The sequence below is a fragment of the Phoenix dactylifera genome, unplaced genomic scaffold (genome assembly GCF_009389715.1).
Source record: "Phoenix dactylifera cultivar Barhee BC4 unplaced genomic scaffold, palm_55x_up_171113_PBpolish2nd_filt_p 001147F, whole genome shotgun sequence".
Classification (NCBI taxonomy): Eukaryota; Viridiplantae; Streptophyta; class Magnoliopsida; order Arecales; family Arecaceae; genus Phoenix; species Phoenix dactylifera.
Genome location: NW_024068488.1, coordinates 31,487 through 51,453, shown reverse-complemented (window position 1 = coordinate 51,453; position 19,967 = coordinate 31,487). Strand labels below are relative to the sequence as shown.

The following is a 19,967-nucleotide window of genomic DNA, read 5'->3' as shown; positions in this document are numbered from 1 at the left end:
TAACAAGATTTCACTTGGCTTTGGAAATCCCGTTTAGATTGAAACACATGAAATTTGTCTGAACAGTTGACACGAACTCAATTAAATGTAAGGATTAAACTCATGAACACCTATAAGCAGATATTACTCAGGCTTCTATATAGTCGCAACTATCAACCGCTAGCGATCCTTGCCTTCTAGTTAATCCATACATTAAAATTGGCAGAAAAAATGAACACAATTTACGTGGTAGATAATAGACAGCAGGATCATGCATGGTAGATAGCAGTCAGCGTGCGTTCATTGGCTATCAACTTACAAGGCAGATGGAAGACAGCAAGCATGAGTGCTAGTGCTGGGCTAAACATCAATTGCAAGTGATCTTTAAGAAAGGAGTAAATTCCTCAAGGAGAAAGCTCTTTCACGGAAGCCAGGCTAGGCTTCCATCCAGCAAGCAACCCCAGCCGGCATCTCTCCGGCCTCTTGATGGGTGGCATGAAGGGCTTCTGAATTTCTCGTTCAACTCCATTTTCAAACCTCTTGGAAAGACAATCTGACCACTTCTCCTTTGAAACATAGAAATCCTTGGCAGAACAGACAGACTCTTCTGAAACTCCATCACCCTCTTCTCCTTCCACCTTGTCTAGAACTGTCTCCTTTGCATCCCCATCTCCTCTTAATCTGCAGGGATTTTTTCTCCTGAGTTTCGTGACAGTCGACCTGGGTACGAGATAGAACTTCTGGCCTGGAAGCAGCCTTTCCTTGGGGCCAACAAGGGACTCATGTGGCTTTTTGAAGACCTCCGGCCGGGCAACGCACAAGCCTGGATGCTTCTCCATCACCAAATAAGCCGGGACTGCAGCTGAATAGAGTTCAACTATTCCACCAGCTAGAACTATCCTCACTACTGATTCCAAGTGCTGTTGATGCACTGCTGAGACAGAATGGACATCTATGGATACCACCTCAACATCTATTGTGTCTTTGTTCCTCCTGACCTCTTTACAGCAGGGGACGGGCAACATATGGCGAGCATACCAGTTCAGGGCCATGAATCAAAAAGTTTGCTTTCCAAAATAAACAGGATATCTGCATTTGAGTTTTGATGAAAGCAAGGAGAAATAGCGGTTATATGTTGCTTCGTTGTGTATTCTTGTTCTCCCTAGTTGAGCCTGAAAGATTCTGCAAGCCCAATTCTTTAAATTCTTGTCTGCAAATGCCGGCTGAAGTTGATTTTTGCACGAACTTACAAAACGAGAAGTACAATGGGGAGGGAAAACCAATGCCCTCCTCTTGTTATCGTCACCTCCTCCTTGTGCCAACTTTGACTGCTAGCTGTAATCACAATTTGATCTGCGAAAAGATTAGGATCAACGACAACAATAAAGATAAGTACCAGGTAAATTTAAAAGAAAGGGAGAACGCCTCAAACATATACTTTGTTTGACGTCACCGTCCCCTTCCAAAAGGCAATGGAAAAACACGAATTTTTCATTTCCTAGAAACGTCCTTGCTTCATGAACGATTCCAGCATTTCCCAAAGTTCTGTGGCTACCTCACCTTGATAATGTAACTTTTGTGCACTTGGAACAAATTGAACGAGAAGCCACAGAAAATTCAATCGGTCCTTAGTGCAACTAGCTAGGTAAATTACTGTAGAAGGATCTACACTTGGCTAATCAGAGAGAACATGAGATAATTACCAACTGATATTTTGAAATTAGTCGTAGATTTGCACTATAAGAAATTGAACATTTGCCAGCAGAAGCTTTTGCTTATAAAGGCAAATCCATCGGTATATTCAGGTTTTTATCAACAGTTCTCTATATTTTTAGCTATGGAGCCAACTATCAATAAGTAAAGGCATAATTGGCTACAGATAATTGTAATCCATCACCAGTAGTCTAGGGATTTGCCGATGGATTTACATAACCATAGGTAAATTTTGACCTGTATTAATAGTTATTTTGCAACATGGGCAAAAGCCTATATTTATGCTTATGGAGTTGGATTTATCTTAGGCATAACCTTAAAACCATGTGTCCCCAAATTTTAATTCTCCCCTTTGACATATAGGAAAAGTACGAAGTCTTGTGAGTCTTACTTTAACAAGTCATTACCCTAGTTTGGCTTTTGTCATATTAAAAAGTACCAAGTCTAAGAATTGAGAATAAGTGATCAATCAGTAGTTTAACCAGGGTGTTGTTGAGTTTCAGCTAGAATTGGCTTTAACTCAATGTAATACATTATGTAGAAAATTTTATTAAACCTGACCATTAATTCTGCATGAATGGGCGATTCGGAGAATTGGGTGTTGCAAATACATCAATCATGCCATTCTTTCAATTATTGAAGCTTCGCTAGCTAAATGATTATCTTTTTTTAGTAAATTCTTTAATCAAATTATTAATTGGTTGATCTAGATTTAGTCTTGGATGTTAGCGATTTTTTATATTGTATTGTTTGAAGAAATTCTCTTAAAATTACCCTAGTGACGTGATAAATATATCGATAGATAATATTTCTATCTTAACATGCAGGGCTCTGCCAAAATCCCTATTGATGCAGCTGGATAGACACCACCAAAATGTAAATAATACAAATATTCACTCCTATATTTAAACACCACTGATGACCCAATTGTCTTGATCTATTTCATTTGTCGAAATATGCAACCTGAAATATTAAAAAAAATTGAGTTAATATCTGACATTATTCCCCAACTAACGATGGCCAACACAACTTCCAGAACTGCCGTCTCCATGACCGCCACTAAATAAAAAAACAAATAAGCCTACGAATGTCTCCATCCTCAAATTGATCCTAATATATTTCATAAAATAGTATATACTGTCTCTAATCAGAATTTGCCTTCATTTCCTCTCTGCAGCTTTAGTCAGCAAATCCTAGCAAAAATTCCACCTGTTGTATTGGAAAAAATGGAAGTGCTTATTTTATGTGCAACAATAGTGTTTGTTTACGAACCTAGCAAAATTTTTTGATGGTTATACGATTTTTTTTTTTTTTCATTTACATGCCACTTTTTACCAGGATTTGAGATGTTGTTTTCTCTATTTTTTTATAACACATTATTTATGGACCTCTTTTATAGGAAAAGAAAAAAAAAATACCAAAAGGAATTATTTTCGCTTTAGTATTCGTACATATAGAAATTTTTTACGTGAACTTCAGATTTCTTGTTGGCTATTATGGCCGCCAAAGTTCAGTGCAAATTGCTTGTAAAATGCTCATGCATGCAAACTGACTTCGTAATTGGCATGTTATGTTCGTGTCTGCTGCACAAAGAAGATGCACTCAAAAAATCATAGTCCTCTTACACTCGTCCATAGAAATTTTCATGTAAACTCAAATTTGCTTCTCTCTAAATCTCTACAGTTTAGAGAACTTTTCATGCATAGGTGCTGAACTCAATTACAATTTCTTACGCCCAAATCTGAAAACTTTTCTTGATGGAAAAAAGGGAGGCAAGGCTACCCTCATGTATCTTAAAAATAGCAATGCTTGGATCCAATGAACCAATGAAATGTTCCGGACTATACTTTCATCATTCTATCATCTTATACTCACAACAAGCCCCTGGAATAGGAAGGAAAAGTTTATCTAAATATTACGCCAGATAAGGAAAAGTTTATCTGATAAGAACGTCAGGGCTTAAACGAGAGGTTATGTGAAGATTTGTGCAGGCGTGTGTTTAGTTTCATATCAGTTATTCTGTGAGTAGATCTTGGGTACTTATACAAAATTAAGAAACCCAAATAATACCTTCCGGCTAGCCATTTTGGATGAGATTATGAGATGTTTAAGATGTTATGGCCTTTTTTTGGTACCAGACGTTATGGGCTTTGAAATAACAAAATATTACTCCTAATGAGATGTGATATGAAATTCTTTTAACTACCCAGTATACTTGACAGGTTATTATTGAATGAAAAGCTAGATTTCGTCATTGGTAGCTAACAAATCTTCATCATCTACACATAGCAGACTGATCAAAACATGTGAAAAATATGATCAAATCTTCATCACATTTTAGAGTGGTTTTCTCAAATAGCCATAATCAAACAAATGACTAGGGAAGATAATATAAAAAAAAATGAAAATTAGAAACGAAGAGGAGAGAACGTCAAGGCCAATAAGGAGCATGATAGAAGTTACGAATCTGTTTATATCTATTCATATGAAAAGAAAGAATGCTAGTTATGCAGAGATGAAGTAATCCAAATAATATTAACTTATGAACCATCATTGTTTTTTTTTTTTGTTTTTTTTTTTTTGCTGAAAACGGAAGTCTCATACATAACATGTACGACTACAACCAAGAAAATCAAAAAATAGTATATCACAGAGAGTTGTAGGCAACTCTGCCTCTCCCTCCCATAGGTAGTCTCTGGAATGGTTAGTAATAAAAGAAGTTACCCAATCAGCCGCCCCATTGGCTTCTCTAAATACATGCTTCGCTTGAAGCACCAGCCCGTCGGAAACCATGGCTCGGATGTCTCTCACCAACGGATGGTAGTCGCCGAGCCCCTCAGAAGTCTGCCGAATCCATCCAATAGTCGTTGCAGAGTCACCCTTCAAGAGGACGTTTCTCCCCTGCAGGGCACGCCAAACATAACACAAGCCCGAGCAGGCCGCTCTCAACTCCGCCCCTAGCACCGATGTATCAAACAAGTGGCAACCTCCAGCCGCAATCACCTTAGAATCTGGCCCCCTAACCATCGTTGTTTGATGTTACCATAATTGAGGAATAATGGTAGGGACTTCTTGGCATATAAGCCACGGCATAAGTTGCACTTGCATTAGCGGCCAATACAAACTGAAGTCACACTTTTACGATGAAACAGGCATTGCCCAAGCCTAGTTGCACAGAGAGCACCTAAGCTTGCCTCTTCTCTATAAGAAAAGAAAAGAACGGAGGGAGTGATAGCCTGCTTATTTGACATGGCCAGCTACTCGCTCACCTAATAACTGTTGTTTTGTTTCTTAATATTTGCTCCTATTGTAAGGTTGCAAGATGGAGGAATAACAAACCATTGGGGTCAAAATGGCAGTGAGGAAAACTTAATTAGTGGAGATACCATGCACCAACTCTATAGCCCGAGCCGAGCATATGACAGACGGACGCACATTACTGGGGTTAACCCTAGCGGATATGCAGGGCTACCTTTTTATGCAAACACATGTCATTCCACTCTTAGGTAGTTGTACAAGAAAATAATCTAATATATTTATTTAAGAAAATAGTCCGCACTCATTAATAATAAAGTCAAGTACAAATCAAATTTATTTTAAAAAAAAGCTAATTGACTATCTTCTAAAACCTAAACTCCTCACTATTCGGACTTAAGCCCCGTCTACTTTGCTATATCTATAAAAAAAATAAGAAAGAGATAATGAGCTTACGACCTAGTAAATTTCTAAAATCTCTAGTGGGATCATGCATAAAATATTTTTTTCAAAATATAACAATTTAACAATATTAAGATGCATTTACCAACATAATTTTATTTTCAAAATATTCCATGAATAACTATAAATAAAAAAACTAAAAATGATCTTAGATAGCCAACATGCTCTTTGTAACAAGGTAGGTTTTAGCTATAATCTCTTGTAAAATAGAAACTTCTGAAAAATATGCTTGTTAAACCATCAAGTAATCACTCTAGTAATACAACATTTTATAATTGTGAAAGAATAGGCCACAAATCCTTCAACTACAATTCTAGGTTAAGTGGCAATATATGCAAAGTTACATGTCAAGGATATGGGCTCCTAAAGGAACCATTATTGCTAACCATCAAGGATCCAAGAAAGCTTGGGTACCTAAATCAAAAGCTTGATTTTCTTTATTGCAGGTTGTCTAACAGCCCATAGGTCAAATAGAAGATGGTATTTGGATAGTGCCTATTCAAGACACAAGACAGAGGATGAATTGTAGTTCATTTTTCTTAAGACAAAGGAAGGAGAAGTGGTCACCTTTGGCAACATTGGCAAAAAAAAATTGAACACAAAATTTAGGATTATGGTACTCAAAACAATCTTCAATTAACTTAATTAGATATTCAGATGTAGATTTTGTCGGATGTAAAGTTCATAGAAAAAGTATGAGTGCAAATTGCCAGTTTTTTAGAATTAATTTAAATTTATTGGTTTAGCAGAAAATAAAATTCGGTAGCTTTGTTTATGGCCGAGACCGAGTACATAGCAGCTGGAAGTTGTCGTGCTCAAATCTTTTGATCTCCCATGCCTTTGCTAGTTGAAGCCTTGCAACCTTCCTTATTTTTTTCACTCACTCAGAAACTCTCTTTTGCCAGGCACCCTTTGTTTTTCCTTACCAAACCCCTTTATCTTCTTCACCCTTTACATCCCCCACTTGCATGTGCTATGCTCCCTTCATTCAACCTCATGGAACTTTCCTCTCCTTGTACACCCTCCTCCCCCTCAAACTCCCTTTCACCGGCCTTCATACATCCCACTCTTCTCCATAATCAAAATCCTAGGTGAGGACCTCTTTGTTGAGTGATTGTTATTCCCCTATTTGATTTTGATGAGCCCAAAACACTTGAGTATATTTCATATTATACTAATGAATTCAAATGAGTGTTTCAGGAAATATATTGTTAAATATGCTAGAATGCCTTAGAAAATGGTTCAAGAATTTTAAGTTCAGTCTTTACAATGTTTGGAACCATTTTAATCTTCGCCCTGCACTCGAGTTGACTCCGAAGATTCTCGAGTCAACTCTGGCACAAAGGGTGCTATCTAGCACGCCCTCGAGCCGACTCCCAGCATGGGCGAGTCGACTCATGATGGATTGGCTGAGAGCAGAATTTTTGAGTGCAGAGCGCGAGTCGACTTCGCCTGATACTGAGCCGACTCGTAGAGCAAAGACAGAGAAGCATTTTCAGAGGCACAGTCCCGAGTCGTCTCCAACTGATTCCGAGTCGACTCCTGCGAAAAGACAGAAGACCTACTTTCAAGCCAACTGATACCGAGTCGACTCTAGCTATGGACGAGTCGACTCCGACAAGAAAGATAGAAGAGCACTGAGACCGAGTCGACTCGTTGAGGCCAAGTCGACTCCGCAGAACAAGTCAGAGATTGAGTTTTTAAAGCTTCTGATACCGAGTCGACTCAAGCTGTGGACGAGCCGACTTCGACAAGAAAGATAGAAAGTCAGTTTCTAATACACTGAGACCAAGTTGACTCTAGCCGTGATCGAGTCGACTCAAATGAGAAAAGAAAGAAAGTCAATTTTTGATACTGAGACCGAATCAACACTTGAAGGATGCGAGCCATCTCCTGCTTTTGGCGAGTCGACTCCAAAATGTTGCCAGCCGTCTCCTGGAAGAGCGCCTATACAGTACTTCTAAAGATGCTGTGAGTGAATCGTCTCTCGAAGAATACGAGTCATCTCCAGTTTTAGCCGAGCTGTCGCCGAGATGCGCAAGTCGACTCCGATCTCAATGGTAACATTGTCAGGCTGCACAGTTATGTCAGAATGGCTCTTTTACTCCTTCCAACGGCTATTTTTCAAACATTAAAGCTCTGAAAAGTGGTTATAAATAAATTAGAGACAAGAATACAAAGACCAATCATGAGGATTCAAAGTTTACAACCACCAAAGAAGAGTTAGAGCCTTTTCAAAGAGAAAAGAGAAGTAATTGCGCCTACATTAATTTCAGAAGTATTCCTCACATTCAAGAGAAAAGAGAAGTAATTGCGCCTACATTAATTTCAGAAGTATTCCTCACATTCAAGGCTCAATTTATTGATCCTCAACCACCGGTATATTCAAGAAAGGATCCAGAAAAGAAGAAGCCATATCTTCCTTCAGCAAAAATCTATTTGAAAGCTTCTTCCTTTTTCATATTGCTTACATGGTTAAATCTGCCTTTTTAGAAGCTGCAACTCTGAAACACTTAAACTCTGATTTTGTTACTTGATTCAATTAGGAAATTGAATCAAGGGGATTGAGGTTTGTTGGTGAGCCAGTAAAAACCAACGTTGTAAGGTTGTAGTTTGCGAGCTAGGAAAAACCAATTGGGTTGGATTGTGAGCCTGGAAAAATAATCGGATTGGTTCTAGTCGGTGAGCCTTGTGAAAATCGACCGAGTTCGTTGTGATCTCGTGAAAACAACAAGTTTGGTTGTGAGCTTGTAAAACAACCGATTGTAATTTGAGAAATTATAGTGAACTTCCAAGTGAGACTTGGGGAGTGGACGTAGGAGCAGGGTTGGCTCCGAACCATTATAAAGTTTGTTGTGTTTGTGTTGTGGTTCCTTGAGTATTTCTTCTCTATTGCTTTCTTTATAGTTTGGCTAATCTCTTTAGATTAAAATTAAGAAAGCTTTCATAATCACATTGTTGGAAAAAAAAACCTTAAATGCGCACGCGGCCAAAATCTTGGGCCGCGTGCGCGTTTGAGAAAAAAGGTAACGCCCAGCGGGCGTTACGCATTTGAAAACGGACGCGTTTGAAAACGCGTCCGCAAAAGACCAAATTGCCCCTGTAAAAACCCCTATTTAAACCCCTTGATTTCATCTCTTTGTTAGCACGAAAAATTTGAGAAAAATAGTGGAAAAATTCTGGAAAAAATTCTTCTCCCTCTTAGCCACTTCGAAATTTTGTTTTTACATTTTTATTCAGTTTATTTAGTTCTTTTCATTCCGTTCTTTGCTGGATCTGCAAGTCCGATCGGGTTCGCTTTGACTTCTTCCGAGACGTGCCGAAGAAGAAGTTGTAGGGTCGTCGTATCTCCGAGAAGGATTGCCGGGTGACCCGTACGTGGGGGCAAATACTTCTTTGGGACAGCGTCTACGCGCTTCGACCTGCCTTCAATCAGGCTACTTTCTTCTACTTTTATTTTTAATTTAATATTAGTAGATTTGTAGGATTTGAAATTCTATAATATAAATTTATTAAATGCATAGATTTATTTTGTGCTAGAATAGTTTATTTTGCATTGAAATAGAATTATTTGGATGCCGAATAATATGCATGTATATTATTCCCTTTAAGATTTTCCTTTAATTGAATTAATAGATTTATTGTTTATTTATATGATTTATTGCTAACAATCCAAAGAAGTATATGCTTTTATTTTTTGTTAGTAATATATAATTCATTAAATTCTTTATTACAATTGTGGCATATTAGATTTTAATTGCAATAATTGTCTTTGCTAGAACATCATTAATAATAAATTATTTTAAAGAGGTAATAATTTGGTTAACCTCCAAGAGGTTTATTATACCTCCATTTGGACTCCTCAAGGAGTAATTTCCAGATCCCATTCAAACGGGAAAATTCGGAAATTGGTTGATACACAATAATAAATCTATTGAATTGACTTATTAGATCTAGATCTTTTAATTCATTGAATTGACATCTTAATTACAATAATTGATTTGCTACAAAATTAGTAATTAATTATTCTAATAAGTAAATAAATCAATTATAATATATATAATTCATTGAATTGATAAATTAGATTTTAATTACAATAATTGTTTGCTAGAATTAAATTTAGTAATCAATTGTTACTAATTCGGAAATGTCAAACAAAAAATTCAAAAATTAGTTAATTCGTTTAAATTTGCATTTAGGTTATTCTAAATATTGAATTTGTGTGATTTCTAGTGATTATATCCACTAACTAATAGTGTCTAAGAAAAGCTTGTCAAAAAGGCATACGTGCCTAAGAAAGGCTGGTACTTAAGTGAGCCTAGTGCTCCACCACCGATCTGGAGCTGATCTGGCTATTAGTTTTTTTGGATATATCAATTAGACATCCAAAGTTCAATATAAATATTAGTGCAATCTTTTGACATAGATTTTTTGCCTTCAATCAGGTTTCTGTCTCTATTCTGTAACCCTGATCCTATGGCCTCAAACACTAGTGACCACCTTAGTGCCAAATCTGAAAAATTTGATGGCCATAACTTTAGGAGGTGGCAGAACCAAATGCGGTTCTGGCTCACGACATTAGGGTTAATCTCAGCCATAGTTGAAAGTACTACCGAAGTTGATAATGGGTCCAACCCAACTACCTCTTCCAACACTGAACATTCTGCCTCTACTGGCACACCCTCTAGGACACCTGATGAGATAGATTATCATTGTATCCATAGAATCCTAGGTGCTCTTTCTGAGAGGCTGTATGATATCTATTACACAGCCAAGAGTGCCAAAGAACTCTGGGATACCCTAGATAGCAAATATGGTCTTGATGATGCTGGGGTAAAGAGGTTCAAGGCCTCCGATTTCAATAAGTTTAGGATGGTGGACTCAAAGCCTATGAATGACCAAATTCATGAATTTGAAACCCTGATCCACCAGCTTAGGGCTAATGGAACCAATTTGGATGAATCATTCCAGGTAGCCTGTCTGATAGATAAACTACCTACTTTCTGGTCTGATTTTGCCAAGACCCTGAGTCATACCCAAGGAGTTCTCACCCTAACCCAAGTCTTAAACTCTATTAGGATTAAAGAGCAGCATAGGCTCAGAAATAATACCTCTACTGGACCCAAAAATAATGCATATAATGTAGTGGCTCCTCCTAAGAAAAATTAGAACCAACCCTTCCGTAAGAATTTCAAGAAGAAACCCTACAACCCAAGAAATCCTAACCACCACTACAATGGGAAGCCTATTCAATCCCATGAGCAGAAGAAGAAGAAAGAGGAAGGTGGTGCTCGTTTCTGTTATGTGTGTGGTCGGACCAACCATTTGTCTCCCCAGTGCTTCTATAAGAAAACTGCACCTCTTCAATCTAAGAAGAAGGGTCCACACACATCCAGTGCTCAAGTCAACATGGTGACTTCCGGCGCTGGCTCCTCTGAGACAGCTTTTAGGTCTGTTTCTTTCACTCCTGAAGTTAACATGACTTTACAAGCACTTGATTGGTGGATTGATACCGGAGCTGGTATTCATATTTGTTCGGATCACTCCTGGTTTTCTTCTTACCAGATCTCAAGTGGAGGAGCTGTGATCATGGCAAACAGCTCGGAGGCGCGTGTGTTAGGAGTAGGACGTGTGGACTTAAAGCTTACATCTGGAAAAGTCCTGTCCCTGCACGGCGTCCAACATGTTCCAGTTGTTAGGAGAAATCTCATTAGTGGTTCCTTGCTTGTCCAGCAAGGCTTTCCTCTTGTTTTTGAGTCCAATAAGGTTGTAATTTCTCATGGTGTAATGTTTATTGGAAAAGGACTCCTTAGTGAAGGATTGTTCAAGTTGAATGTAATAGCTCCTTTAATAAATGAAAATCATTTGATTATGAATATAGAACCCCCTTCTATTTGGCATGGTAGATTAGGTTATGTAAATTATAATTCAATTAAGCAACTTATGAACCTAAATCTAATACCAAAAAGTGATCTTAAGAACCATGAGAAATGTCAAATTTGTGTAGAAGCTAAACTCCCTAGGAAGCCTTTTAAATCCGTTAATAGGGATTCAGATCTATTAGAGTTGATCCATAGTGATGTTTGTGACTCTGGTAGAACTTCTAGAGGAGGTAACAAATATTTTGTGACATTCATAGATGATCTATCCAAATTCTGTTTTATCTATCTAATTAAAACCAAGGATGAGGTGCTCAGCAAATTTAAAATATTTAAGATCGAAGCTAAGAACCAACAAGAAAAGAAAATTAAAATTCTGAGATCAGATCGGGGAGGTGAATATACATCCAATGATATAACTCAATTTTGTGAAGATCATGGAATCATTCATGAAGTGACTGCACCCTATTCTCCCCAATCAAATGGAGTGGCAGAAAGGAAGAATAGGACTTTAATGGATATGGTGAACTCCATGCTTATAAGCTCAGGAATGCTAGAAAATTTGTGGGGGGAAGCTCTTGTTTCAGCCTGTTATATCCTTAATAGGATTTCCTCTAAAAATAATGATCTAACCCCATATGAAGTTTGGAAACATAGAAAACCTAATCTTAGCTATTTAAAAGTGTGGGAGTGCTTGGCAAAAGTAAAAATATATGATTTTAAGAGAAAAAAATAGGGCCTAAAACAGTGGATGCCATATTCATAGGTTATGCAGCCAATAGTAATGCTAATAGATTTCTGGTGATAAGTTCAGAAGTAAATGATATTAGTAACAACACTATCATAGAAGCCAGAGATGCAACATATTTTGAAAACACATTTCCACTTAAGACTAGAGTAGATAGCGGTATAGCTAGTAGCTCTAGTAGAATAAGGACAAGAGAAATAGAAGTAGAAGCAGAACCTAGGAGGAGTAAAAGATCCAAAGTAGAGAAAACATTTGGAGATGATTTTTATACCTTCCTAATAGAAGACTCTCCAACTACCTTTGAGGACGCAATGAAATCTTTGGATTCACCTTTTTGGAGAGAAGCTGTGGACAATGAGATGCAATCAATTATCCAAAACCATACTTGGGAATTGACTGATCTTCCTCCTGGTTGTAAATCAATAGGATGCAAATGGATCTTTAAGAAGAAACTTAGGCCTGATGGCTCTGTAGATAAATTTAAGGCTAGATTAGTTGCCGAGGGTTTTACTCAGAGACCTGGTGTAGATTTCTTTGATGTTTATGCACCTGTAGCTAGGATTACTACTATTAGGGTCCTTATAGCATTAGCCTCCATTCATAAATTAGTGATTCATCAGATGGATGTTAAGACAGCTTTTCTAAATGGAGACTTAAATGAAGAAATTTATATGGACCAGCCAGAGGGATTTAAAATCCCAGGCCAAGAAAATAAAGTTTGCAGACTAGTCAGATCTCTTTATGGTCTTAAACAAGCACCCAAGCAATGGCACTTAAAATTTGATGAAACCATACTGACATTTGGATTTGAAATCAATAGTACGGATGAATGTGTATACCACAAGAGAGTTGGACACAAATTTGTGATCTTGTGCCTCTATGTAGATGATATACTGATCTTTGGGACAGATCTTCAGATAATTGATGAAGTAAAACAATTTTTAAGTCATAAGTTTGATATGAAAGACTTGGGACAAGCTGACTTAATTTTAAATACCAAAATAATTAGAAGTGCAAATAGTATTGAGTTATCCCAAAGTCATTATGTTGATAAGATACTCAATAAATTTAATTATTCCGATTGTCAGCCTGTCTCTACTCCATTTGATCCCTGTACTCATCTTAAGAAGAACTTAGGAACTCCTGTCCTTCAAAGCCTATATGCTCAAATCATAGGCTCACTAGAATTCCTAACTAACTACACTAGGCCAGACATAGCATATGCTGTAAATAGACTTAGCAGATATACTGTTAATCCAAATAGAGATCACTGGACAGCATTAGAAAATATCCTTAGGTATCTTAAGGGTACTAAGTCCTATAGTTTGCACTTTAGTGGATTTTCAGCTGTTCTAGAAGGCTATAGTGATGCCAACTGGATCAGCGACACCTTAGATGTTAAATCCACCACAGGATATGTCTTTCTTCTAGGAGGAGCTGCTGTGTCTTGGAAATCTACCAAACAAACTTTGATATCTAGGAGTACCATGGAGTCTGAACTGATAGCTTTAGATACTACTAGCATTGAGGCTGAGTGGCTTAGAGATCTACTAATAGATCTTCCAGTAGATGAGTCACATTTACCACCTGTCTCCTTACATTGTGACTGTAAATCTGCAATAGATAAGTGCAACCAAGAAAATGCCAATGTAAAAATGAACAGGCACTTAAAAGTGCGTCATAAATCATTAAGATATAAATTGAAAAATAATGTTATTGCCTTGAATTTTGTTAAGTCAGAAAATAACTTGGCTGATCAGCTTACTAAAGCCTTGTCTAGAACAGTAGTTCTAGAGTCGTCGAGGGGGATGGGGCTTAACCCATAAAGATAGATCACCACGGTGGGAACCCAACCTTAAAAGATTCAATGGGTAGAAACAAACCGGAGTGTGACTAAGAGGAGCACTATTTCATATTTTTCTCATCCCTATGGCGCTAGTGCTCATAAAAGCAAGTGGTAGGATGAGTTCGTTTGTATAACTCTTAATGAGTCCGAGACCCAAGTGACAGGAGCTTCCTTGCTAGCTTCCTTATTAGGACTCACCTATATGTGCAGTCGTGAGGCCGCGATTATGGAAAATGGGCGATTCCCTAAAAAGCACATGATAGATATCTACGCATGGCCATAACAGCGCAACCCGCTTAGAACCCAGATCGGGCTATATTATGTGTGCTGTTGATTTAATCTGAGCCATGGACCGAGGTTCAAGGTTAAGACCACCTTAGCTCCACAGATGTAATCAATTATCACTAAGTGAAGGTTCAAACCGAAAGGTACCTATACCTATTACATAATATAAGATATCTAGCATTTTATTTTGATTTTAAAATTATTTAAGTTTTTTTTGTGGGGGATTGTTGAAAAAAAAACCTTAAATGCGCACGCGGCCAAAATCTCGGGCCGCGTGCGCGTTTGAGAAAAAAGGTAACGCCCAGCGGGCGTTACGCATTTGAAAATGGACGCGTTTGAAAACGCGTCCGCAAAAGACCAAATTGCCCCTGTAAAAACTCCTATTTAAACCCCTTGATTTCATCTCTTTGTTAGCACGAAAAATTTGAGAAAAATAGTGGAAAAATTCTGGAAAAATTCTTCTCCCTCTTAGCCACTTCGAAATTTTGTTTTTACATTTTTTATTCAGTTTATTTAGTTCTTTTCATTCCGTTCTTTGCTGGATCTGCAAGTCCGATCGGGTTCGCTTTGACTTCTTCCGAGACGTGCCGAAGAAGAAGTTGTAGGGTCGTCAAATCTCTGAGAAGGATTGCCGGGTGACCCGTACGTGGGGGCAAATACTTCTTTGGGACAGCGTCTACGCGCTTCGACCTGCCTTCAATCAGGCTACTTTCTTCTACTTTTATTTTTAATTTAATATTAGTAGATTTATAGGATTTGAAATTCTATAATATAAATTTATTAAATGCATGGATTTATTTTGTGCTAGAATAGATTTATTTTGCATTGAAATAGAATTATTTGGATGCCGAATAATATGCATGTATATTATTCTCTTTAAGATTTTCCTTTAATTGAATTAATAGATTTATTGTTTATTTATATGATTTATTGCTAACACACATTAGACAATCTAAAAAGAAACTAAAGTTTTATTTAAAACCCAATTCACCCCTCCCTCACTATCCTTCACCTTTTCCCCTTTGCTCTCCTCATGGATCCCTCCTCTCCCTCATGGATCCCTTCTCTCCTTCAGTGCCCTCTGCCTCTTCCACTCTATCTTCTGAATTGCCTTCTTGGATCACTCTTCTTTGCCATCGAAATCCTAGGTGATGGCCTCCTCCGCCAGCTTCGCCATCGGCTATGCCTCCCCCACTCTCCTTCACTATATGCACTTTGCTCGACTTCATGAAATCCTCCTCTCCTTCAATGTGCATCACCTCCTTACTCCCCCTTCTCCACCACCTTTGTGGATCCCACTCTCCTTGAAATTTTGAGAATATGCATTTATATGGCGGAAGAATATCAAGTGCTCGTGAATGAGCATTGGAAAAATGAAGATATAAGATTCACCAAAGATGGACAAGCATCTACATCACCACTTCCTTCTAGTAGATCACATTCGCACTCTATGTCAATCTTATACGAAACTAAGATAGTATGAAAGGAGTGTTCTTAGCTACATGAACGAATTTTTCAAACTCTCTACATTATTATGCTCGCATGAAGATGAAAGAACTTGTATAGCCCATTATCTCAAAGGTTTATAGGTTTTGAACTATGAAGAGATTGCCAATAACATCATGTCACATGTGAATGATGGCTATTGTAGGGCATAGCAAATGGAAAGAAGAGGATCCCTTGAAGCATGTAAGATAATATATGCTACTCTTCCTCCTCCAAGGACACAACAACTGCCCAATTTAGCACATCTAGGAGAACACCACCCACCCAACTATCACGTCGTGGTCTCAATCCAGGCCAGTTCTCACAAATCATGCCATTTGACTTACATACTCTACAGTCATGCTACACTTTTGGAGATCCAGGACACCATGATTTTGAGTATCCTCACCAACGCCCATAGTTGAAGTCCACCTCACTGATGTAGATAATGCACAAGATGGAAAATAAATTATCGGGTTACCTCCGCACGCGTTGCGATGATCGCAGCGGAAAGACGCGTGCGGGGTCGTTCATCTCATGAACGTCCCGAAGAGCGTAGATTTTAAAAAAAATTCTGAGTTCTCTAACTCAGAAGATCATGAAATCTGAAGGAAAGGATTAAAATTAATTATTTGATTATTTTTCAGATCTACAAAACTTGTAAAGATCAAATCTTCACCTTATACGGGTAGATGAACGCCACAAACTGATGATCGTGGATTTGTTGGAAGGTTTGCTTGAAGCCGCACATGCGTTCGGCCTCTACAGATATCCACACGAAGATCTTGCTCGATCAAGGTCGTGATCTCACCGGGATGCTAGCTCCCTTGCAGAGATCTCTCTTTAGTGGTTGGAACTCCTCCAGGCAATCAACTCTTGATTGCTTTCAAGAGGAGAAAGAAGGAGAAGGAAGAAACACTTTCTTCCTTTTCTTTTCATGGAAGAAGAAGAATGGAAGAGAGGAACACCTTCCTCTCTATGTTTTCTTCCATGCGGCTAATGAAGAGGAGGAAGAAGGAGAACCATGCTTGCTGCCCCCTTTCTTTGGCCCTTACGGATGGAAGAAGGAAGAAGGAGAGAGGCCGCCATCATGAAAAGAAGAGTCTCAATCCCAAGTGGGGCTGGCCCCCTTTTTATTTCTTTTCATCTAGATGCCCTAGGCGTGGCCTCCTCTTTAAAATTAGGAGGAGCCACGCCCCAACCGGATCTCGCATCCCGAACACCCGGGACGTGGATACCGGGAGCACGCCCCACTTGATCAAATCAAGTGGGGTGTGGGGCCTCCTTTGATTGGATACTGAAATCTTCCTTAGGTGAATCCAATCCTTATTCATATTAGTCCTAATCTAATTAGGACCCAATTGAATCATGACTCAATTGAACTCTTCAATCCTAATCTAATTAGGAGTCATCTTCATCTATTAGATTAATAATTAATTAGAACTCTAGAAGTCCTAATATAATTAGGACTCATATAATTTTAGTTCTAATCCAATTAGGACTTTAGGAATCCTACCCTAAGTAGGACTCTAATAATTTGAAGTCCTAATCCAATTAGAACTCTAGATGTCCTACTTCAAGTAGGACTCTTAAACCTTATCATATAAGATCGAGCCCAATTAATTAAGTCCAATTGATTCAATCAAATTACAATCTAATTGCAATTAATTCTTTCTTCAACTTATTAACTCTTAGTGGGTTAAATTAATTATCAATCAAATTGACAATTATAAACTATTGTGATTCCAAATCACAATCCAACCATTAGATCAATCAGATCCTCCATTGTGTATGACCCCATAGGTTCTATTCTATCTAGTAGTGAGATATATTGTGATTCCTATCACAATATCATTGAAACTCTTTTCAACGGATTGAAACAATTCCAACTCTTCTCATTCGGGTTCACTGATCACCAAATGAATGCCTTTGAGTCTCACCATCCACCAGTGACACCTAGCAGCATATAGTAGCAACCCAGCAGAATGGAATGATGAACCTCTAGGTGCAGTTAGCGTATTATACAGTCCGTCTATCATGCATCCTGACAGGATGGAGGTCATGGATAACTCGTCAAATTCCATCATCTATCATATGTAAAATTTATTCGACTCTAGTTCGAGATTGGAAAACTCTTTTTTCAAAAACTACCTTGGCCAAGAATTTACGAACTCAATCTCATAAATTACATAGGATCTCTCCTAATCTATCAAGGTCAATAGATTCCATCTAGATTCACCCCAACTACAATGAACCTACTGCAGCCAATCTGCACCACAAGGATCCAAATGGATAGGGCCCATATGTATGTGCTTATCAAACTATAGCAACCTCACTGTGAATAGCCGAGGCATCGTAGGTCAAAGGACCAGTCATACAACTGCAGCATCAAGTAAGTCACTGATGAATGAATAGACATCCAATTGACAACTTGCTTTGGTCACGCTCAGCACCCTTGTTCTCTAACAAGCACTTGCACATCACTCTAGTGTCCCCATACTGTAGACTCAAGACTCATCCATCTAACTAAGTGATCTGTGCACTAATCTCAGTGGATCGATCACCGTCCCTCGTGATGGATCCATCGATCAGGAGCAAGTCAGGAATTAATCACCAATGACATATGCCTCAAATTCTCAACTCTTGAGAATATGCGTCATCATCTTATTAATTTCTTGGACGATTCATGGACACATAATAATATGAATGAAAAGAATGCCCATCCTAATAAATTCATTATTAGGTTAAGTACAAATTTATGTCTCAGAACAAAATAATGCGTCAGCCAAATTGGCTTTTAGGGCATACTTCTAACAATCTCCCACTTACACTAAAGCCAATCAGCCATAAATCTAAGCCCCATCTTCTCAAGATGTGCTTCAATTTTCTGCTGACTTAGCTGCTTAGTGAATGGTTCTACCACGTTGACTGTGGACTCTACTCTCTGTACCTCTACTTATTTTTTTTGAGGTAGCCGCGTATCAGGTTAAACCATCGCTCTGTGTGCTTAGAGTTCTGGTGAGACCTTGGCTAGTGCTATGCTGTCATTGTTATCGCAGTATAGTATTATAGCATCTGATGATATTGCACCTAATTCTGCAATAAACTTCTTGATCCAGAAGGTTTCCACTGCACCCTTAGAGCGGCGATACATTCAGTTTCCAAGGTAGAATCTGTAATGATCGGTTGTTTGGAACTCTTCCAAATTGCCGAACACTATTGCACATATTATGATGTAGACTTTCTATCATCAATATGTGTGTATCCTTCTACCTTTAATTCTGATCTTCTCCTAAAGACCAAGAACATGTCCTCAGTTCTTCTCAAGTACTTAAGACTGTTCTTCACAGCTATTCAGTGCTCGTGGCCTGGATTTGACTGATATATGCTCGTGACACTCATAGCATGTGCTATATCAAGTCGTGTATATAGCATGGTATACATGAGACTCCCTATAGCCGAAGCATAAGAGATCTTGCTCATCCGCTGAATCTCTTCAAATGTGTTGGGGCACATCTTCTTGGAGAGATTTATCCCATGCTAAGGGGTAATAATCCTCTTTTAGAGATTTCCATGTCGAACCTCTTCAGCACTTCCTCTATGTACATATTCTGTGATAGGACAAGCATCCTCTTAGATCTAGCTCTATATACCTTAATTTTCAAAATATAGGATGCTTTTCTAAGATCTTTCATGGAGAATTTCTTAGACAACCATACCTTGATCTTAGTTAGCATAGGAATATCATTCCCAACAAGAAGGATATCATCCACGTACAATACGAGAAATACAATAGCCCTCCCACTAACCTTCTTATAAACACATGGTTCCTCTTCATCCTTGATGAAATCAAACGATTTGATTACATCGTTGAAACGAGTTTTCCAACTCTGAGATGCTTGCTTTAGTCCATAGATGGACATTTGCGGTTCACAGACCTTGTGATCACCATCACAATATCATGATATGCTGCAACAGCAAGCAATATTCGAATGGACTTCAGCATGGCTACAGGTGAAAAAGTATCCTGATAGTCAATGCTTTCGCACTGACTACAATCTTTCGCCACTTGCCTTGCCTTATATGTACCTTGCCATCCGAACTTAATTTCTTCTTGTAGATCCATTTACACCTAATAGGTACTATACCTTGAGGTGGATCTACTAAGGTCCAGACTTGGTTAGAATGCATGTAGTCCATCTCTGACTTTATTGCTTCCAGCCATCTCTCGGAATCGATGTCTAACATTGCCTCGTTGTAGGTATTGGGATCCGTACCTTGATTCCTATCTTCCATGAGGAACATTTCCTCTACA

At 38.3% G+C, this 19,967-nt stretch overlaps 1 protein-coding gene across 1 annotated transcript; it reads right to left on the bottom strand.

Annotated features, from left to right (window-relative positions):
• Positions 1-207: 207 nt before the first annotated feature.
• On the bottom strand, positions 208-1,320 carry LOC120108045. Its single transcript, XM_039121601.1, has one exon. It carries the CDS (start codon positions 1,029-1,031, stop codon positions 384-386), a length of 648 nt encoding a protein of 215 aa, XP_038977529.1. The 5' UTR covers positions 1,032-1,320; the 3' UTR covers positions 208-383.
• Positions 1,321-19,967: the final 18,647 nt, after the last annotated feature.